This window comes from Phascolarctos cinereus, unplaced genomic scaffold, assembly GCF_003287225.1.
Source record: "Phascolarctos cinereus isolate Bilbo 61053 unplaced genomic scaffold, phaCin_HiC Scaffold_3;HRSCAF=262, whole genome shotgun sequence".
In the NCBI taxonomy this organism is placed as follows: domain Eukaryota; kingdom Metazoa; phylum Chordata; class Mammalia; order Diprotodontia; family Phascolarctidae; genus Phascolarctos; species Phascolarctos cinereus.
In genome coordinates this window covers 250528219-250546982 of record NW_027555736.1, presented here as the reverse complement: position 1 = coordinate 250546982, position 18764 = coordinate 250528219, and the positions used below count along the sequence as shown (strand labels likewise).

The following is an 18764-nucleotide window of genomic DNA, read 5'->3' as shown; positions in this document are numbered from 1 at the left end:
AACACTGTTTGGTTTCACTTGACAGCCCAGGTAATGATACTCAGACTTTTAGTAGAACAGCATTGTGCTGACCATCGTGGACAGAATGAAGGGAGGCATTGTGGGGCAATGGAATAGAGTTAAAAAAAAACGAGCCCCGCCACATGCAAGCTGCATGATCTGAAGCAAGTCATGTCTCAGCCTTTGCTTTCCCCTCTACTGGGAGCAGGTTGGCATCGTGTTCTGACATTCTAACTTTCTGTGATCCTCTGTTTTTCTTGCTGCTTAGCATTTTGCATTTGTCTATGTATGTTCCTCAGCAATTTTAAAAGCAATTGACTGCTTTTGTACACCCCTGTGAATATTGCCCCTTCCTCCCCCCCCCTCCACTTCAGCAAGGAAAGGGGGAGTTACCTTATCATCTCTCTTCTTTGGGGCGAAACTTGTTCTTTGTAATTTTTCAACATTCATTTTCACTTGTTCAGTGGATATTTTTTTCCATTGGCATTGGTGGAGTCATTGTGGGTATTGTTTTCATGGCCCTAGTTTCATTTTGCATGAATTCACAGGTCTTCCGTGCTCTCCCGTGTGTTCATGAGGTTCCATTTCTTATTGCATATTAATAGTTTGTTACATTGATGGACCACAATTTTTAGTGTTGAATGTCTTAACCTTCAACGAACTTCCTTCTTCTGATCTGCAAAATGGGGATAGTGGTGGTTACAAAGGACACTTTCTGTGAATCATAAAGTATTCTATAAAAAGATACTTGTGTGGACCATAGCAAGGACAAGGCTAGTGGTTTCCCCCTTCTTTATATAGTATCCATTTCAGGGTGAGCCCGTAGGAAACACTGCCCTCTGCCGTTAGCAGCCTTAAGTAGATGATTTCTGCATCCCTTCCCATACTTCATTTATTAGGGAGGGATACTGCCTGGCTAGGTTTATGAGCAACCTTTGACCCCTGTGAACTGCAGCCTAGCCAGTGGGCAGGAAGGAAGCAGAGATTAGATTCTTGGTGGAAATCTTTGCAACCTCAGATTTTTTGACATATGTGATCCTCCTGCCTCTGCTGTAGGCCCGACTCCTGGCAAAGTGTGGACAAGGTGAAATCTTTAGCCTGCTCCTATAAAAGACAATATGGAAAGAATACTTGGAAAGCATGACTAGCTGTGGCAAAGCACTTAACCTTACTGGGCCTTCGTTGCTGTAGCTGTAAAATGAAGGGTTTAAATCAGATGGTCTCATCCCTTCCAGCATCAAAATTACAGTAAGTTTTAAGGCTGTATCCCAGGCATGGCTTTGCACTGGTGCGTGCGAAGTTAAGGCCCAGCCTTGGAATTTTAAGTGTGGAATTTAAGTGACTCTCATGCTCATCTATGGAGGATGGGGTCCATTCATCAATAAGTATTTATTAATTATCTAACGAATGCCAGATGCTGGAGGCAAAAAGACCAAAGTGAAACAATCCTTGTCCTCAACAAATTTACATTTTATTGGAGGAAAAAATTTGTACATCTATAAATACAAGGTCATTTCAAGAGAGAGATAGGGAGTAGCTGGGGCAAATCCAGCAAGACCTCGTGGAGAAGGTGAAGCTTCGTATGAGCTTTAAAGAAAAGTAGAGATTCTAAAAAAAAAGTTGAAGGGAGGAAGGAATGTAAACTAGACACAGAAGTGGAAAAAAAAAGGACTCGGAGCATCTCCCAGATCACTTCAGGCCATCAGCCCCATCTCTTGGTGTTTGTGTTATCAAGGGCCCTCTATCAGCACCTTTTTGGGGGAAATGTCCTTCTCAGCCTTTACTCTTCCCTTTTTTCCCTCCTTCCCTGTTCTTCTTACCACATGATCTGAGCAGAGGCCTAGCTTTGAAGGCAAAAAGGGAAAGAGAATAAGCATTTATATAGCACCTGCTATGTTCCAGGCACTGTGCTAAGTGCATTTTACAAATATTATCTCATTTGAGTTTCACAACAATCCTATAAGCCTGATGCTGTTATTATCACCGTTTTACAGATGAGCAAGCAGAGGCACTCAAAGGTTAAATGACTTGCCTATAGTTACGCATCCAGTAAGTGTCTGAGGCCGGATTTGAACTTGGGTCTTCCTGACCCCCGGCCTGGAAACTCTATCCACGGCACCACCTAGTTGCTTCAGTGGAGGTAGCAGCAACTCTGCCATGCTTGTATCCTGGCTTCTTTGGCATCTGTCTTTGTGTAGTGGAAAAACACAGGTTTTGGAATCAGAGAACTTGGGTTCAAATCCTGACTCTGACGTGACTCCCTGTCGTCTACTTGGACTACCCGTGGTGACCTTGGACAAGTCCATTTGAGTGCCTCTCTGTGCCTTAGGGGTTGGGATGGGCCAGATGACCTCTGAGGTCACTTCTAGCTCTAAATCCATGCTCCCAGATTAGGAATTATCCTGCCAAAGAACAGTATATGTGACTTGTGGGAATAAGATGGAATCATTTAGATTAATTTCCTGGTACTGTTGTATCTCTCCAACCTAGTCCCCAGAACCCTTAGCAAACCCAGAACCCACATGTCAAAGTATAGCTGAGTGTAGGGAGTGTCCTGGTTTTCTAGCCCTGATTCCTGGGGTCAGATATTCCTAACACAAAACACTTGTAGTCTCTAGTCAGTTTCACTTGTTTGTTTACTTGTCTGAGACCAGGAGGTATCCAGTCTAATATTTGTCTGCTCTTCTTTCTGCAGAAATTGTGGATGGGAATGTGAAAATGACCCTAGGGATGATTTGGACCATCATCCTTCGCTTTGCTATTCAGGATATCTCAGTGGAAGGTATGGCTGGGGTTCATCCCCCCCGCTCTTCTCACATTTGCCCCAAATGTTGACCTTTTCCACCTCTCTCTTCATCTTCTATGCATACATCCTGGGGAGCTTTCCCAGATAGTACCTGGGCACACTGAGATGTATGATGATAACCTGGATCTTTTCACTTTTACTCACTATTTGTGTTATGCTGAAGGTTCATTCTGGATAAATGATACTATTTAGGGAAGGGGAATGGGGAGGTTAACCCCTTTCCATACCACATCTGGTTATGTTCATGGTAGTTGTTACAGAGTAGAAAAAAGAGATGCATGACTGGTAGTGATATAGTGGTATTGACCGGACCCACTAGGCTTTAAGTTCTATTGATACTATGTCTGTACAGTAGGAAAGTACTCCACGTACTGCTCTTAACAACATTCCCCATCCACTCCACCCCCACTCTCCATATGGGTAAGTCAGCCCCATGACCCTTTCGGATTGGTGGGGCTGATTTGAGGTAGGGGAGATACAAGACAATATTCAAGGTAATGGGGTCCCCTCTCAAACCTCTCCTAAAAGTCTTAGTGCCTTGTTATAGGTGAAGAGGTGGGAATCCCATTTCAGAGAGAAGGGGATTGTGGTGGAATCAAAGGTGGGAGATGGCTCCACTAGCCATCGTAATGGGGGGCGACATGTTACTGTCCGCAGTGACCCTTGTATATGCGTATCTATTCACTAGCACCAACTCACTTGCCCCTTTCTCCCATTTTGTCCACTTCACAGAGACATCAGCAAAGGAAGGGCTGCTGCTATGGTGTCAGAGGAAGACGGCTCCATATAAAAATGTAAACATTCAGAACTTCCACATCAGGTATGTGACATACATGTTACATGAATGTCCTCACAATCCTAACTAGGCTGTTTTGACCAAGGTGCTGTTGAATTCTCCCCCCACCCCAGCTACATTGGGCTAGTCTAAGCAGAGATTCTTTGGGGGTATGTACGGAGTATTGAAAAGGCTTCTATTTTCAAAAATAAATGGATATTAACTTTTAAAATAACACCTGCATTTCCTAATATAGCCCTTCCCACTTCTTTCCCAAAACCTATCTCTTGTAACAAAGAGGAAAAAAGGAGAAAAAAAACCCCAGATCAGTAAAATTAGCTAGCATATTGGAAAAAGGCTGAGGTTATATACACTATTCCACAACCATAATCTTTTACTTCTGCAAGGAAGGAAGTGGAAAGTACTGAACATATATTCTTAGAAAGACTATCTGTTGGGAAGATTGTTATATTTCTTTGCTATCTCCTTTAGTGTTTAGCACATGTTCATTACACTTTTTTTTGTTTTATCTATCTATCTATCTATCTATCTATCTATCTATCTATCTATCTAGCTAGCTAGCTAGCTAGCTAGGCAATGGGGTTAAGTGACTTGCCCAGGGTCACACAGCTAGTAAGTGTTATGTGTCTGAGGCCGGATTTGAACTCAGGTCCTTCTGAATTCAGGGCCGGTGCTCTATCCACTGCGCCACCTAGCTGCCCCCATTACACATTTTTTGAGATGGATGATAATCTTGGCCTAGACCCCCTGGAACAGTGTATTTACATAGCATAGCAGAAGGGGGTTGGAGCAGGGAGATATAATACAATTCAATTCAACTTATCACATACAGAGAGCTCTTAGTATCTGCAAAGAGATGGTGTTGGGAAGAGTAGGCAATTTGTACTCTTGGTTTCCTGGACATCAGGTTATTAAAAATTGGAGATGGGGTTGGATTGGGAAATGGTAGTCCTCTTCCCTCTTCTGTTTCTCAGTCTTTGACTTGCCCCTCACCCATCTTGAAAATAAGGGACGCTCATATGATGACTTACACATGGTCAGTGTGGATGCCATATAGACCACTCAGCTATAAATAAAGAATTATAATGAGGATGGTCTTAGAGGGATTAACTGAAAAAAAATTATCTTTTATGCATTAAAAGTTATTAATTTACATGTAAATAGTCATTAATCAAGTTTAGTTAGTTGAATTAGATAGTGTTCAGCTTTTAATAAAACATTTAAAAATATGTTAAAGGAAAGGTGCCTCAATCTTCCTGCCCAGACTTTTCTTCTCCCCATCCAAGAGAGACAGCATGGAGTATTGGATATAATGCTGGCCTGGAAGCAGTAAGACCTGGGTTCAAATCCTACCTCAGATACTTAACTAGCTGTGTGACCTTAGGCAAGTCACAACTTCTCTGGGCCTCATTTCATCATTTGTAAAATGAGAGTTGGACTCAAAGATCTCTAAGATCCTTTCTCTCTCTAACACTATGCTCCTATGACCCTATGGTCCCTCATCTACTGTCACTGACTCTGACTGCCACCCTCTCCTTACACATTTCTGATTCGTTCTTTTTTTTTTTTTTTTGTGAGGCAGTCGGGGTTAAGTGACTTCCCTATGGTCACACAGCTAGTAAAGTGTCAAGTGTGTCTGAGGCTGGATTTGAACTCAGATCCTCCTGACTCCAAGGCTGGAGCTCTATCCTCTGTGCCACCTAGCTGCCCCTCTGTAATTCATTCTTTCTCTCCTCTACAGCTGGAAAGATGGCCTTGGGTTCTGCGCACTGATTCACAGACACCGGCCAGAACTCATCGATTACGGGAAGCTGCGGAAGGTACTGAATGACAATTTGAAGGCGAATGTTAGAAATCCTCCCTTCTGTCAGCAGTGACATTAGCCCTACAAATTCAGTGGGGAAAAAGAAAAAGAAAAAAATGCTTTTAATCAGTTGACTGTTGGGGTGGAATCCAGAGAGAAAACCATCCCACTTTGAGACAACAAAACAGAACAAGACAGAATGTTTCAGAGTCTGAAGCCCCCACGTGTGTGAAGGAAAGAGGGAGAGGTTTCCTGAGGAACAACTTGTCATTGGTGGTATTCTTCAAGTGCATGATTGCACCTGGTACCCTTCTAGGCTCTGTACTCCGCATCATGCGACCTTTGCCTTCGAGTGGGTGCCAATCTAAACCATTAGTGACAACCCCATTAATTATTATAATAATGGTTCCTGCTACCATATACCACTTACCGTACTCCTTCGTAAGCCCACAGCTTGTAGTGACTTCTCCAGAGATCTCTGAGTCCCCGTCAGGGCTTTCTATCCTTAGAGCTGGGGGTGTAGAGGGTGGGTGTCACTTCACAATGTGCTCACATGTGGGGAGCTCTGTCACAAATCAGGAGGAATTTGAATGAGACATCAAAAAGAGTTTTGTTTTGTTGATTTAAATCAAGCGCTATCAGTGAGTTATCACTGTCAGAATGTTAATAGCATAAACAAGGATACATGAAATGAGTACATATGGAAATGATTGTGGTTGCAGCTAGGACCAGGTTGGACTATAAACCTGACCTGAGAGGCAGTGCTTGGAAGGGGTGCTTACTCCTTATTAGCAGCAATACTTCTGGCCAGGCCAGATGATGAAAAGTGACTTACCTGGGCCAAGCCATTAAGATTCCCAAAGGAGTATACTTGAAAAGAAAGCAGCTGGGAGTGGGGTTATGAGATCTTAGAGACACAGTTGGGAAAATAGCTTTTATTGCGGGGATTCCTGACCTTGGTTCATATTCTTTCCTCCCCCTGCACACCCCCCCTTTCCCCCCCGAAAAAGGATTTGTGGATAGATTTCAGAGGGCCTGGGAACTTGGATAGGAAAAAAAATACATCCTTATTTTTCACTAACTTCTAACTGAAATATGGAATTTTCTCCAATTATTTAAAGACATTTTTCTGAGAAAGAGCCCATAGGCTTCATCATATTGCCAAATGAATGGGTCCATGACACAAAAAAAGGTGAAGAACCTCTGATTTGTTGTACTATTTCCACAGATCTGGCTACTTCTGGTTATTTTAATCAGCTTCCTCCTTTAAAGAGGCCAATGTGGTTGTTCTAGGACATGAACTTCACCCCCAGACTTCCCTGTGAGGAAAAAGCTTGAGATTCCTATTTTGCATATGGAGAAACTGAAGCATAGACTAATGAAATGGCTTATTATTTTTTTAGGCCATGAAGGAGTCATCAAAAAGAAATCCATCAACTCCCTGTAAAACTGAATTTAAGCTTTCTCAAGGAGGCAAAAGATGTCCTGTTAGGCAAGGAAGACAGACCCCTTACTCTTCCTTTACAAATTCAGTTATTCAGTATGAGAGGGAATGGCCATTTCTCCCTATTCCCTAGTTGAAAAAACTGAGGCCTTGGGAGGCAAGGGAGTCCAAGTCATAACCCAGACCTTTCATCATCTGTTACCTCCTAACCTGATGATATTAGCTCATCTTTGTCTGACACTTTGCATAGCCCTTTTCTCGTGAGAACTCTGCAGTAAGTTGTGTATACATTATACCCAAGGAATAAAACTGAGGTTTATGTAAAGTGACCTGCCCAGTGACAAGTGATCTTAGAGACACTAAGTCCATAGGTACCCAGCCAGTAGTTTCAGCTTGTATTTAACCTCCAAGTCCAATGCTCTTTTTAGCATATCATTAGATCACCCTATGGATAATTCTTGGGACTTGGTGCAATATGAAAGCTTTGCCTTCTCGCCTAATTTTTTGATTGACCAAATCCTTAGGTATACTGCCGTATTGAGAAAGCTGCTCTTACAGCACCCCCTGGTGGCTACTTAGCAAACCAGCAACATGGCCATTCTTATCTAGCACCACCGGAAAGCCCTGTTAATCAATTAAATAGGATTCCTTGATAAATCTGCTGCTTCTGAGTATCTTGGTTTCCATTGGCAAGGCTAGAATCCAAAGGACTGCCCATCCTGGAGGAAAAATACACATAGAGCTGGATTTGAATGGCCCTCACCAGTCCATGGGTGTGTGTCAGAGAGAGAGAGAGAGAGAGAGAGAGAGTGAGAGAGAGATTTACTCAGAGGCAGTAACCCATGTGTGGCATGACCCCATTCAGTAGAGCCAGCCAGCCCTTCTCTTCCTTCTTGCTCCCTGTACAGAGAGGGGCTGGCCAGTGCTTCCTCAGGTTCTCACATCATGCCTTTGCTTTTCTTCCCTCCCTTCCCATTAGGATGATCCACTCACAAACCTAAATACAGCTTTTGATGTGGCAGAGAAGTATCTGGATATCCCAAAGATGCTGGATGCAGAAGGTAACAAAGCTTTTTTCTTTTTTAAACCTCACCAGATCTTTCCTTGATTTCCCTTCCTTCACCCTGATATACATAACAAGCTGTCAGAGGGACTCTGAACTGTTTATTCACTCTTCTCCTTTACTGTAGTCATTTGAGTCAGTCCAGCTAACAGTCATTAAATACCCTCTATGTTCTAGGACTATGTTTCTAGGTATTGTTCTAGGACCTCGGGATACATTGACAAAATCATGATATGTACACAGATAGACAAATATAAAGTATATGAAAAAGTAAATACAAAGTAATGTTGGTATATGTGAGGAGAGGGGCGCAAACAACTGGGGGCTTGGGAAAGGCTTGGTAGCACCTGAGCTGAACCTCGAAGGGATTGCAAGGGGTAGAAGTGATTAGAGCATGATAAGTAGGGGAGACAGAAGATGGAATGTTATACAGAGGGAAAAGGAGGTAGGTCAGTTCGGGTAGGTTGTAGAATGAATGGGTGGGTGGGGAGGAATGTGGCAGTCTGGGAAGATAATTTTGGAGCCAGATTGGGAAAGCCTTTAGATGTCAAAGGAATTTGGATTTTATCCTGGAGGCAATAGGGAGCTATTGGAGGCTCATGCAGTGGTGGCGAGGCCCAAACTAGGGAGGTTACAGTGGGGTGCAATATGTGAGAGAAGGGTTTGGTTGTGGGTGATTTCGAGAAGTAGACTCAACAGAACTTGGTAAATGACTGGGCATGGGGAGTGAGGGGTAAGGAGGAGTTGAAAATAATTTCAGAGTTGCCAACCTGAATGACTGAAGGGGGATGATAGTGTTTGAATAGAAATAGGTCAGTTGGGAAAAAGTTTGGACTGGGGTAGGGGTTGACCATGAATTCCAATTTTTTACTTTTTAAATTTGTGATGCCTCTGAGATAGCTAAGTGGAGATGTTCAATAAGCGGTTGATATGTTAGACTGGAGGTGAGGAATAGATGTGGGGATTGTGTGATCTTCATGGAGGTGATCAGGACAGATCCTTGGAATATACATATACATAGCAGATAGGATCAAGATAATGGATAGAGAGAGATTGGAGATAGGGGGAGGGGTTGTGAATGAAATTACCAAATGGATGAACTGCAGAAGATGATATATAAAGGTACAAGTGGGGTGGGGAGGGGGAGTTGGTCTTGGCAAGGAAAAGTGTTGCTTCCTTAGAGACTAGAGTAGGAGTGGAGAACCTGAGGCCTCGAGGCCATGTGTGGCCTTCTAGGTCCTTGAGTGCAGCCTTTTAACTGAGTCCAAGTTGTACCAAAAAAAATCCTTTTACTAAGGTGATTTGTTCTGTGAAGTTTGGATTCAGTCAAAGGGCTGCACTTGAGGACTTAGAGGGCCACACATGGCCTCCAGGCTGCAGACTAGAGGAGAGAAAGCGGGAGGATAATGAGGAGGCCCAGTCCTAGTCATTACTAGGATGTGAAGTTCTCTATCAGCGTTGACCAAGTCCTGAAGAATAGGGTGACCAGTTGCTGGAGTGGGGGAGGGGTAAGGAAGACTTCTCCGTAGCTGGCTTTGTTAATATCAGCATGTATGGGTATGGGAGGTTTCTCCTTTTGGGTTGACATTTGGCTTTATGTCTTCTTGGGGCTGAGTTTAAAAAAATAAAACACAAGACTTCTCTTGGCCTAAATAATTTACATGTGGTCTGGGTTTGCCACTAGAATCTCTATATTCATCACAGTTTTCAAGTTAGGTCCTCAGACTTTCATGCCCTGGTCCTGAGCTCATTCATAGCGTTATCCAAATAGGATGGGGCAGAGGCCAGAAATGGCAGGAGATGTTTCGGTTCCTCTTCCTCCTTTCATCCTGCATAGGTACCAGTTTGTCCCCTACTCTCATTTCTCTCTTAACCCAGTCTACCAATTGGCTCTTTCTTAACTCTAGGTTTTTCTCCACAGACATTGTTGGAACTGCCCGCCCTGATGAAAAGGCCATCATGACCTATGTTTCTAGTTTCTACCACGCCTTCTCAGGAGCCCAAAAGGTATCATGGGGTGCCTAGACCTCTCTGTATATACCACACTTAGTCCTCCTACTAATAAATACCTAGACTATTTCCCGCCCCCCTTCTTTCTCCCCCTTCCCTCAACACCCACCTGTAGCTACAGGTATCTGTGGTTTGGTTCCCTTTTGGTAGAATTAAGGACTGGTTCAGATAGGTATGCTGTCATCGCTTGGCTCTACCCTGCTGACTCTTCCCTCAACCCCCTTCCCCTTCCTTCCTTCTTCTCCTTCTCCAGTGTCTGAAAGCTGTGGGGCAAGTGCCCCTTCTTAATCAGGTACAAATGGCTTGAGGCTTTGGCCACTGGTGAAAAGAATAGACTCTTCTTGGGACTCGTCCATAGCTAGTGTTCAGGTGCAGCGAATGCTGCAATGTGGACCGTAGAATTTTTCCACTGGGTTGGCAGGTCTTTTGAGTGGGTCCAAGCTTTTGGTTGGCAGGGAACTTAATACCAGTCTCAGCAACTGGATTTTTCAGGAGAAACCCTGCAACGATAATCCTCACTCTGTCCTCCATCCTGCAAAGAAAACCCTAAATATTATGACTCCAGATCTCATGATGAGAGATTGTCTTACATGTTTTCCATTGTGTTGGCTTGACTTAATACTGTCCCATAAACAGCCCTCTACCCAGTCTGCCCTCATGGAGTGAGTGTAAACTCTGAGCTTTTTGCCCCTGACTGCATGCCTCTACTGTAAGGCTAAGGGCTTGACCTATCATTGGTGTCTGATAATGTTGGGGGGGGTGAGTCTAGATCCCACATCCCTCCGGTCAGCTCTGCTTTGGGCCACCCAGGGAGGTAACCAACAAACCTGCAGCCCCTCCCTGGAACCTAGGAGGTGTAGGAGCTGAACAAGACATTGTCTCCAGCCCCACTGAGGTGGCAGCAGGAGAATGTGATCTTGTTGGAGAAATGCTCATGGCAAAGAAAGGAACCCAGCATGACCTTGGCATTCCCTGAGCCCAGGATGAGAAACCCCTGTGGAGGTAGGGCTGCTGCTTTGGCCCATGGGGCGAACTCACTGATCATGTCCTCATCTGGATTCCCTGCTCTCCTCATGGAAATTGATGTGGCTCGTCTTGATATGCATGATAGGAAGTTTCTTCCCTTCCCCATGACTGCGCTCTTCCCTCTTTTTTGCTCTTTTTCGGTCTGTTTTTCTACTGTGTCTGCTCTGTTCCCGCAGTCTGTCTGTCTGTCTGTCTGTCTGTCTCTCTTCCCCCTCCCTTTCCCTTCCTCTCTTCTTCTCCTCCCTTTCACCCCTCCCTCTCTCTCTCCTCCTCTCTCCTTTCTCTCTTTCCCCACAACTGTTTTATTTTATTCTGTGTGCTGCTGCTTCTTACTTTATCCTTTCAACCTCTTTTCCTTCTTTGTGCAGATGTTGTAGGCACGCTAAGGCCGGATGAGAAGGCCATTTTGACCTATGTTTCATGTTACTGCCACGCCTTTTCAGGTGCGCAGAAGGTGAGATATAATTACTCCCCAGCCCATCCCTCTCACTCTTCCCTCTGTCACTTTCCTGTTTCTTCTGACTTTTCCCGTCACTTCCATAGATTCTGCCTTGACTGGGAGCTCAGAGAGAATGCTCAAATGCCTGCTTTCCTTTTATCCCTAGGCATTAAACTCAGGACCCTTCTCTGGGCCCATCTAATGGGCTTTTCAAAGTGGGGTGGGGGGTTTATAGAAGCCTTTAGCCTGAAAACATCAGGCATTTGGTAGAGAGATCACAAATGTATCTGTTCTCTCCTAGTTCTTAACCTCCTGTTACCCCATGGGGGGTGCTAGCTCTTTTTTCAGGAGGGAAGGGAAGAAGTGAGCCAAAGGCAGCCTATTCCCTCTGCCCCTGGGAATGAGAGCCTTTGCTGTCTGCCAGCTCTGCTCATCTTGCACCCCTGTCCCTTCATATAATCCTGTTCCTTTTCCAGTAGAGGATGGAATGTTTGCTCCTTCCTAGCCTTGAAGCACTTCCTATGTAGGAAGATGCTCCCCCAAGAAAGGGAAGCCTAGACTGTCCCTTTGCCCTGCTATAGTCATTTGGAGCCCGGAAGACTTTTGCCCTAGACAGGGGCATTCTGCCCAGGCCCTTGTCTGTTCTCCTTCCTTTCTTCTCCAGGATTTGAACTTAAGGTTTGAGGGAATTATGGCCCACATCTATTCTTAGTGTGGTTCTCTGCCCAATACAGTTTCAATTTACCCCCCTGGATGGACCTCCTTGGCCCTCTTCATGGTCACATGTGGGAGGGCAGCCCAGACTCGACAGATTTCTCTTATTTGCTGCCTATATACATTTCCTTTCCAGTTTTTTCACTTAGCTTTTTTGTCTCATTCCTGCTTTATGTTTCTCCTTATCCCTTCTCTGCATCTTTTGAAATTCCCCTATCCTATTCAGACTGTTTCCCCCCCTACCATTTTTTTTTTTACCATCCCCTTTCTCCTGTTTTTTTTTTTTAGGCCAGCACAAGTCAGGCTCGGAGACATCCTTGCCAGGGTACTCACCTCCCTACTCAAGAACAGGAGATCCTTGTAGTCTCCTGTCTTCAGTGTGGGGTGTTTTTGTGGGCTGAGCTCACTTCATATTACTGCTTCTTCCCTCTTTTTCTCTTCCCCTTTTTCTTCTTTGCATCCATTCTCCTTTTGTCCCTCATGCTGTCCCTCTCACCTGGGCTACCATTGTTATCATATCTGCCTGACTTTCTGTCTCTAAAGCATTTGCTGTGTGATAGCCAATGGCAGTGCACGGAAGAGAAGTATTGGGGTTCTTTTGTATGTGGCAGCCTGATTGTGATATTCTCCCTGCCTCCCACTCCTGCTGTAAACATTTCATGCTCCTTTGGTCCACATTCCTGGCACAAGAAGGTCACTGTGCAGGGCAAAGTTGGGTGTCATGGGGATCTTCTCATATCCTGGGTCAGGAGTCCTTCCAAAGGTCAGTCTTCCAATGAGACTCTGGGAAGCCCAAGGAGAGAAGCCATCTTGGCACCTTCCCCTTTCCCTGCCTTTAATCTACTTGGGCTCCGAAGGTCAAAGCCAAGCCAGCTAATTTCCTGGCTTTTTTCCTAAAGGTTGTCTGGCAACAGATAGGTGGGGGAGGGGGAAGGAGAGAAATAGTGGGAGCCAAGGGTATTATTTCATGCCTCACTTGACACTTTTGTATTACCCTGACCCCTTGCCCAGAAGCTTTATTTCTCTTTACTCTTTTACTTTCTTTGAGCTGAATTTCTGCTAAAGGTCATATGAGAACATCTGGCTTGGTCTGACATTTTTTTTCTCTGCAGGTGAGGCCTAGCCCTTGTAAAAGCTGATTTGCTTTTATCCAAGCTAGGCTTTTATTCTCCTTGGCTCTCCTGCTTATCTTCCCACCTTCCCCCCTCCCCCCCCAACCCCCATTTAGCTCATTGGTAATTTGGCACGACACGTGTATGCGTGGGCTTGAGTGATGTATGACCGCTAGAGTTGGGGGGTGAGTTCAGGAGTGACCAGTTTTGTTTCAGCAAGTCTTCCCTTTAGGATATGAGCTGAGCTTTTTAGTGGTCATAGAGGATTTGAGGTCTAGATTTTGCTTCTTTGTAAGGGACTGGAAGATACTGCCTTAGAGTTACAAGTAGCTATCTTCTGTCTCCCTTCCAAGAGGTGGAAGTATTCTGGTAGAGGAAGAACATCTATGGCTTGGGGAATAGCCTGGCCAAAGGCACAGACAGGAAATGGAGTATTGTTTATGAGAAACTGAAATCAGGCCAGCCCCACTGGCACTGTAGTATGTGAAGGGCAGTGCTGTCTAATAAGCCTGGAAATGTAGATTATATAGAATGAGGAAAGAAGAGAGCCGAGGACAGAGCCTTGTGGTAATCCTACTTAGAGGATATTCTGTGGATGATTATCCAGCGAAGGAGACTTAAGAGAAGTGGTCAGGTAGGTGAGAACCAAGAGTGAGGAGTGTTAGGAGAAACCCAGAAAGGAGAAAGTATCAGGAGGAGAGGATGATCAGTGGTCAGATTTCACAGAGAGGTCAAGAAGAATCAGGACTGAGACGAGCCATTGGATTTGATGGTCAAGAAGCCGTTGACCTTAGGATCCAGATGAGATCATTGCCATATTTATATGGATCTTATCTGCATGGACCAAGGGATGAGTGACTAATTCAAAATGATGTTTAAAAGAAATATTAAGGTTAATGTTAAAGCTACATACTAAGGATCTTTCCAGATTGTTCTTGAGGATTTGCATTTGTTAGTGTTTCCTCTTTGGTTATTTGCTATCAGGTGAATTAGTAATAATTACTGGAGTTATAGTGGCTTGTACAGTGCTTTCATCTTGGGACTTGGAACTGGAATGCTAAAAATTCCCAGAAAAAAGAGCATACAAATACAAAACAATTGATTTACAGTATTATAATAAACCTTAAAACTAGTGGTCATATGTGGCCAGTCTGTTGCTTGGTTTTCTTTGACTATACTTAACAAGGGGGAGGAAACGGAATCAGTGGACAGTAACAGTGATGGGGGTGGGAGGGGGAGAAACCCCACCAATGCAATATTTTTTGAAGAAAACAATAAACCCTTAATAGAGATAATTCACTTCACGAACAAACAAAATGAAAATAGAAAGTAAAAGAACAGAAAGCAAAATTTTGAAATGTTGATGTTGACTGTACACTTATAAAAAATTTCACTCAAATACCTGTTTATGTATAAATAGAGAGGCAAGATGATGTTAGATAGAACATTGGATTGGGATTCAGGAGATCTTTGTCCCACTTGACTTGGACTCATTCTTACAGTCTGGTCTTCTCAGCTAGTAGATGGTCCAAGTTCCTTTGATAATTTCCTATTCCTGTTGACTTAGCTCTTATTACTTTGCTAAATCTATAAGGTCTTGAACACACCTGGTCTTATAATTACGATCATGAGTTGGAAGGGACCTGAGACCATGTTCCTCATTTAACAGAGGATCGTGGGATTGTAGATTTAGAACTAGAAGGGATCTTAGGGGAAACTGAGGCTTATAATTTTTCCCTGGGTCACAGAGCTGGTAAGTATCTGAGGCAGGATCTGAACTCAGGTTTTCCCTTGATTCCAGTCTACTGCTCCATGTACTACACCATATTGCTGTTCTTCTGGGTTTATGTCTTGGGTTTCTCTTAACCCATTGTATTAGTTTTCTTTCCTTTGCCTATGTCTCCAGCCTCTGTTACTAGACTGGGACTTTATGTTCTGATCCCTCCCAAATGCTTAGATAGGATGGCTAGGCCTTGGTCCCATCCCTGCTGTAGTATGAGTGCTGCTGTTGTTGCACTGCTGGGGAAGCTGAGGCCTAGAGAGATGAAGTGGCTTGTCCAAAGTCACCTAGCTAGCTGGTGGAGTGGAAGAGTTGTCAGATCTGGAGTCAGAGGACCTGGGTTCAAATTCTAGTTCTGCTCCTTATTGCTTGTATTAAGTAAGTTACTTCATCTCTCTGGGACCCAGAGCCACCTGAATGGCATCATGGTGTAGCTTCTTTATCCATAAAATGAAAGGTCTAGACTTAGGTCTCTTCCGCCTCTAAATCTATGATCCTATGACCCTGGCTCCTCTAACCCCAAATTCAGCTTTTCTTCTTTCCTCCTTCCTTCTTCCCTTTCTTCCTCCCATCCTTTTTTCATAATACTGTTTACTTCTTCCTACAAACCAGGAAAAACCCTGCTCATAAAGCTCCACTCTATAGTTTCCCTTTTTGGAACAGTCATTCCCTTTGACATCCTCCTCAGAACAAATCTCTACTTTCTGGGGCCCCTCCACCAATGTGCTCCCCGTAGCTATTAAATCTTCTCTCTGGGCTCAAAAGTAGTTCTTTCTGTTAAAGAATTAACCAATTCTGTTCTCAGAGGTCCTTATATTAATAAAGATAATAGCTCACATTTAAAGTCCACAGAGTGCTTTCCTTACAGTAGTTATCTAGATGGGTATACTGAAAGTACTTGTCTCCATTTTACTGATAAGGAAACTGTGAGTCTCAGAGAGATTAAGTGACCTGTTTGGCATCATACAGCTAGTGGGCATCAGATAGGATTTAAACCCCTAAGCCTCTGGACCATCAGAGTATAGGCACAGAGTATAGGAGAAATAGCCTAGTTTAGAAGATTTGCTTTAAGTCAGGCTCAGCCACTTTGTGAGACTTTAAGAAATCATTTACTTCTCTGCATTTTTATATGTAAAAGGAGGAGGTTAAACCACTCCGGTCCTTGTTTTAAATCCTGTGAAATCTTCTTTCCTTTAATTATATCTTGCTAATTCTCCATGTGGGAGGTCACTGGAACTGATTCCAATCCATCTCCTCAAACAGAAGCTCACTGAATCCCTTTGCATTTCTTAGAAAAAAAATGTAGTGGTATCAGTTGTTTTTCCATCACCTTTGTTTTATTCATTCATTCATTCATTTACTCTATCCCTCCCCTCTCCAACAAGCCATTCTTTATAGTAGAGAATAAGAAAGAAAGCAGTTAAGCTGACAACACCACTGTATCTAATAATATACATGATGTTTTATATCCACATTCCCCCACTTCTACATAGAAGGAAGCTTAGCTCTTTTAAAAGGACTAAACTCATTTTATTGCATGTAAAAATATGTCAAGGCATAGTTTAACCCAAGCAGCAAATGCAAGGTAATCACACAGATTCCTTTATAGACTATATCTTTAACTTTTAAAGGTAGAAACATGAAAGGCATTTTCACCTGGTACCATTGCTAGGTAATTCTGGGCTGGAAGTCTGACCAAAGGTGGTACTTTCCATGTTCTTTTGGGCTAAATACAGTTGGCTGGTTTATCTCCCCTTACCCAGCCCTGTTTCTATACATTTTAACCAAAGCAGGACAATGGGGCGAGGAGATAAGGAAGAGATCCTAAAGGCTTCATTTTTTAAAATTCTGATTTTATTTGTTTGAGTATGAATATGTCAACTTAGTTTACTGAAATGAACATCAGGAGCCAGATTGTCATTTAATAATACAGAGTTAGACTGACTTTCCCAAAATGGGAATAATTCAATTCCATGCTAAGACCTTAGAGGCTTCCCTCATCCCTTATTACTTATCGCTTTTATCAGAATCACATTTTCTGCCTGATGAGATGAGGCTGAAAATAAAGGTACCAGAGGTTTTTAGAGCTAGACCAGATTTTAGAGATCATTTAGTTTAGCCTTGTTTTACAGAAAGGCCTAGAGAGGGGCATTATTAACCTATCCAGGGTTATAGATAATATATATCAGTCCTAAGATTCCAGCTCGGGTCTTTTGCTCCACCATTCTTTGCCCTTTCTGAGAAATTAGTATTAACTGGGACTCATCCACCCTTATGTTCCCTTCAGCCTTATGCAAAACATTAAAATTTTGAACATAGAATTAGAAATCTGCCATTAGCTCTTTACTGCCCTTATTCCCCTCAAGTTCTTCTCTCTTCCCTTCCATTTTTTCACTCCTTCCTCTTCCTTTCTCTTCTTTTCTTCCTGGCCCTTCTTCCTTTCCTTCTTTCCCTTCCTCTTCCTTTTTTTCTTCATTCTTCTCTCTTCCCCATTCTCTTCCTTTCTCTCTCCCTTTTTTTTCCTCTCCCCATTCTCCTTCCTTTTTCTCTCCCTCTTCTCATGCCCCCATCTCACCTTCTGCCACTTGCATTCATTCCTCTTAAGATCTCTGCAACTGAAAAGACTAGCTAATCTGGTCTTCTTCTTCTACTACTCAGTATTACAGATGAATCAAAAGCTAGGTAGGTAGCTGTCTTAGTTAAAATGCTTTACAAGGAGGGAGATTTTTACAACCTGCCTTGATAACATTATTTAATTACTTCCACCTTCAGGAAGTTCTTCCTTATCCTGAATCTTCCTAAATCCCTCCTACTGTAGTTGAAGCCCATTTGTTTTTGTTTAGGTATAGTCAATCCAAAAACTGTTTGGTCACTATCCTTTATTTAATAAAACTGTGTATGCTTCGGGAGCTGATATATACTTTTCCTTTAGACATTTTCCTCTTTGGCCTTCTAATAAGTTCTCATTTAGCCACATCACCGCTTAGTTTATGTAGGGGCAGATGTTTTATCCCTGGCTGCTTTCTTCCTCTCTCCTTCCCTAGAACGTGCTACTTGGGTCACCAACCCTTCAGTCATATACTATGGAAAACATTAATATTTATATTAATCAAAACAGAGGGAAGTTAGGAATGGAATTAGAATGAGGAAGCTAATCAGTCCTCTTGGATTTGCATCTCTGTTTAGCACCAAATAGAAGCTGAAGCTGGTCCATTCATGTCCTACAGAGTCAACATTAATGAATGGGTAAAGAAGGAATAGCAGGACACTTTGCATATCTCTGTGTGGACTGGTGACAGTGACCCTTCTGGGGTTAGGTGTGAGATGAAGATGGCCCTGGAGCAGATAATACCGTATCTAGTCTCTGATGAGTATTCTGGGGCAAGTGTGCGAGTAATTTTTCTTTCTCTCTCACTATTCTATTGCAAGGCGGAGACAGCAGCTAATCGGATCTGCAAGGTGCTGGCAGTCAACCAGGAGAATGAGCAGCTGATGGAGGACTATGAGAAGTTGGCCAGTGATGTAGGTCCCTGCCTGGGGCATGTGCCCAGGCATTTTCCTGATCATGGTGGGGAATGATACTTGTCTTCCATTGATTCAGCCCAAGAAGGAAAGTTGTTCTCATGTCATTGTCCAACCTCATTTTGTGGGAGTAGGGTACATCCTGATATTGCATGTGCTCACTCATCACATCAAAGTTTGCCAAGGGTTATGTGGAGCAACTTTGTATTTTGTATGAAAGTTGTACAGTACAGCTCTAGCTCTTGACT

At 43.3% G+C, this 18764-nt stretch overlaps 1 protein-coding gene across 4 annotated transcripts in view; it reads left to right on the top strand.

Moving 5' to 3' along the window:
- ACTN1 (actinin alpha 1) overlaps positions 1-18764 on the top strand; it is a 124610-nt gene that overhangs the window by 83285 nt on the left and 22561 nt on the right. For all 4 annotated transcript variants that reach the window (XM_021004845.2, XM_021004843.2, XM_021004844.2 and 1 more), the window contains exons 4-9: positions 2696-2782; positions 3539-3626; positions 5344-5422; positions 7830-7911; positions 9835-9920; positions 18424-18516. In XM_021004845.2, coding sequence (XP_020860504.1) covers positions 2696-2782; positions 3539-3626; positions 5344-5422; positions 7830-7911; positions 9835-9920; positions 18424-18516 — 515 coding nt within the window. The remainder of the gene's footprint in view (positions 1-2695; positions 2783-3538; positions 3627-5343; positions 5423-7829; positions 7912-9834; positions 9921-18423; positions 18517-18764) is intronic.